A 3,741-nucleotide genomic window follows, 5' to 3' on the forward strand; every position below is an offset into this window, starting at 1 on the left:
AGTAACTAATTCTATTTTTAAAAAATGAAATAACTAACTAACACTAATATATAGAGTGACTACTTAGAAGGAATGGATGGGCCTTGATTAGGCCCATCTAATCTACCTAACTAAACTAATTACACAAAACACAGCCCAATTATTCAAGTGCAGAGGCTCTAACTTCCAAGCTCAATTTGACCCTCGAAATGGCAGAAATGGCCAAAGCTTATTTCTAACAAAATTAAATATCCCTTTCTCATCTTTCCAAGGATTACTCACAAGCTCCACTTAGAGTTCTGTACTATCCTCTAGGCCATGCACAAGGCAGATAGGTCAAGTAAGCACAAAATCTAAAATTTAGTTACATTTCTAAATTAAGCTCAATCTTTTGCCTTAGACCAAAACTGAGTTAAGGTGAGAAAATAAAGGTCAAAGAGATGTCAATTGAGCAAGAATAATGGAAAAATATTAAAATACAAATGATCCATCAAACTCCCCAAACTTTATCTTTTGCACTCCTGGGCAAAACTAAAAGAAAGGTCAAGATAAAGAAATCAAACTAAAAAAAACCACAACAAAAGAAAGGTATAAACAAGGCACACACATTTTTTAATGGATCCTAACAATGCACAAAAATGAGAGAGATGGAAAATGGAAGAATGGTCTCAAGGTAACAAGCAATCCATGACCACATGATCACCAAATACAAAGTGGACAAGTAGTGAAGTCAAAATTAAGAATGTACGATGGTGATAGAAATCTCTCAAGGAACAACACTCAACCTTACCAAATATGTATGGGTTTGTGTTTACACTCAAGCACTACATGTAACTAGCACATCCAAATTTTAATCAGATTCTAATCCATTCAACTTGAAATACACATGCATCAAAAGATCAAAAGGACTTTTATTGGCTTGTATCGTATGGCTTAGGTAAGGATGGATATGAGAAGGATATATAGGGTAAAACTAAGGGAAAAGAGGGGCAATGGGGAGTAAGTCAAAAAGTAAAAAGAGCATTAGAAACAAAGAACAAAGTGGACAACAACAACATTAAAATAACAAGAACTTACAAGAATGAAAATGAACCACAACACATGTTTTCTTTTTCATTCATATTTTTCTTCTCTTTGTTTTCAAATTTTTTTTTCTTTATGATCTTTTTCTTTTGATACCCCCATTTCTATGTTTTATTTTATTGTTTCTATTTTTTATTTTCTTCATATTTTTTCTTTTTGTACTCTTCTCTTTTTTTCATTCATTTTTTCCGTCTCTTTGTTTGTACAAATTTTTTCTTTTTGAACTTTTGCTTTTTATACTCCTATTTTTCTTTTTTCTTTTATTGATTCCATTTTTTCTTTTTGTACTCTTCTCTTTTTTTTTTCAGCAAGTCACGAGAAAATGAAATGATGCAAACAAAGGAACTTTCATAAAATAAAGTACAAATTCCCCACACTTGTTTGAAACCCACTCCCAAAACAATTTCAAGGCCCTTTTTCTCCCTAAAGTTTAGGACAACATGGTTTTCCACTTTTTGGCTTGTAATGAGCTACAAAATGAAAGAAGGGGTTAAATGCTCAAAGAGGGTGACAATGGATATCAATGCAAGTTAGGTTTATTTGGCTAGTGGCTAAAAGAAAGAAGGCCTAAATCATCTCAATCAATGCATGCGCAACAAGGAATGACAACAGAAGCAAGGCTAAACCTAGAGTAATCTAGTCAAAGGGTGAAATCACACATGAAAGAGCATGAATGGAATAATGCAATCCATCAACAAAGTCCCAAAAACTCACAAGGCATCATTCTATCACACATGATCCACCTCAAAATTTCAAAGCCTGCTTATAACTTCCACAATTGCAACAATGGTTCACATCAAGCATGAAACCTCTCAACTAAAAATGATACATATCTCACAATTTATGCAAGTTAGAAATCCTATGAAAAACATGAGAAAGTGACTAAATTCAATAAAAGCATTAGAAAACAGCAGCTGTAAAATCTGTATTATTTTTTTATAATGTAAAAACAGTAAAAGAACAAAACAACAACAAAACAAAAACAACACATGGATACAGAAAAATAGACAGAACAAAATACATCTAAATAGAAACAGAAAATATATATAGACACAAAAATTGAAATAGAATATAGAAATAGAAATAACAACAGAAATAGTAAAATAGAAAATAGAAAATAGAAAACAGATTTTTCTAAACCCTTCCCCCACACTTGAAATGCATATTGTCCTCAATGTGAACATGTAATGAAATGCAAACAAAGAGACAACATATAAAAGAAAAAGGAAGGAAACTCCTCAAGTGTCATCCAAGGCACATCATCACATAAAATTGGCAAGACCAGAGAGAGGTCTGCCACAAATTCCTCATGAAAAAGCTTGAGTTGGAACCATTCACTTAGAAGACTTTGCCTGTAACTTCATTTTTAATATCAATTACACCATGGAAAAAACATTAGTAATAACAAAAGGTCCATTCCATCTAGATCGAAGTTTACTGGAAATAAGCTTGAGGCAAAAGATAAACAAGAGCACTTTTTGGCCAATATGGAACTCCTTCCTAAGAATCCTAGAGTCATGAAACCTCTTCACTTTCTCCTTGTAAATCTTGGAGTTCTCATAGGCTTCTAAGTGGATCTCCTCAAGTTCTTGTAATTGAAGCTTCCTTTCCATACCCACTTCATCAAATGCCATGTTACAACTTTTCACCGCCCAATACGCACAACGCTTAATCTCCACCGAAAGGTGGCTCCCTTGGTCACTGATAATGGCTCTAGGCACACTAAACCCACAAAAAATGTTAGTTCCATAAAATACACAACAACTTTATCATTAGTTCTGGTGGCCTTAGCTTCAACCCACCTGGAAGCATAATCAACAAGTGAGATATATAAAAAACCATGAGAAACAGGAAAATGACCCATGAAATCAATACCCTAAACATAAAAAATCTCAAAAAAATAATGGGTAAATTAGGCATCTCATGCGTATGTGTAATGGTCCCTCTCGCTCTCTGACACTACTCACAGGTGGTGGAAAAATGATGAGCATCTCTGAAAATGGTGGGCCAATAGAACCCATAGTCTAAGATCCTCCTAGCGGTCCATTGAGGACCAAAATGACCACCAGTAGGTGTGACATGATAGAACTGTAGAATAGACTAAATCTCATGATCAGGCATACACCTACGAATCACTTGGTCACTACCAAACCTCCACAAGTCAGGATCATCCCACACATAGTATTTGGCATCACTCTTAAGTTTATCTATTTGAGACCTAGATGCATGCGGTGGAAAAACAACTGCAACAATGAAATTCACAATATTAGCAAACCAAGGTGCAACATGTGATGAATGCAATTGCATCAAATGCTCATCAGGGAAGTTATCCCCAGTAGGGAAGGAGTCAACAGTTCCCTTAATCCTGCTCAAATGACCAGCCACCACATTTTCTGCACCACTCCTATCTTTGATCTCAATATCAAACTCCTAAAGAAGAAGCATCCACCTGATCAATCTAGTTTAGCAACAGACTTTTTCAACAGGTACCTCAAGGTTGCATGGTCAGTATAGACAATAATATGAGAGCAAAGCAAAAAAGATCTGAATTTATCTAGTGCCAAAACAATAGCTAAAATCTCATTTTTGTTGGTGGTGTAGTTGACTTGGGTTGCATCCAGAGTGCCTGAAGCATAAGCAATAACATATGATAGTCTATCAACTCCCTGTGACAAAACA

The 3,741-nt window shown here is 34.9% G+C and overlaps 1 protein-coding gene across 1 annotated transcript; it reads right to left on the reverse strand.

Annotated features, from left to right (window-relative positions):
* Positions 1-2,438: 2,438 nt before the first annotated feature.
* LOC100794940 (uncharacterized) lies at positions 2,439-3,083 on the reverse strand. Its single transcript, XM_006589945.1, has 3 exons — positions 3,030-3,083; positions 2,865-2,938; positions 2,439-2,784 (listed from the first exon to the last, which is right to left on the reverse strand). The coding sequence occupies exons 1-3, from the start codon at positions 3,081-3,083 to the stop codon at positions 2,439-2,441; spliced, it is 474 nt and encodes a 157-aa protein (XP_006590008.1).
* Positions 3,084-3,741: the final 658 nt, after the last annotated feature.

The sequence above is a fragment of the Glycine max genome, chromosome 10 (genome assembly GCF_000004515.6).
Source record: "Glycine max cultivar Williams 82 chromosome 10, Glycine_max_v4.0, whole genome shotgun sequence".
Classification (NCBI taxonomy): domain Eukaryota; kingdom Viridiplantae; phylum Streptophyta; class Magnoliopsida; order Fabales; family Fabaceae; genus Glycine; species Glycine max.

Coding starts and splice junctions, on each gene's coding strand:
- LOC100794940 (XM_006589945.1), bottom strand. CDS start 3,083: ATGGGTTCTATTGGCCCACCATTTTCAGAGATGCTCATCATTTTTCCA. Junction 2,939..3,029: donor TCATCATTTTTCCACCACCT/GTGAGTAGTGTC, acceptor TTTTATGTTTAG/GGTATTGATTTCATGGGTCA. Junction 2,785..2,864: donor CTTGTTGATTATGCTTCCAG/GTGGGTTGAAGC, acceptor TTGTGGGTTTAG/TGTGCCTAGAGCCATTATCA.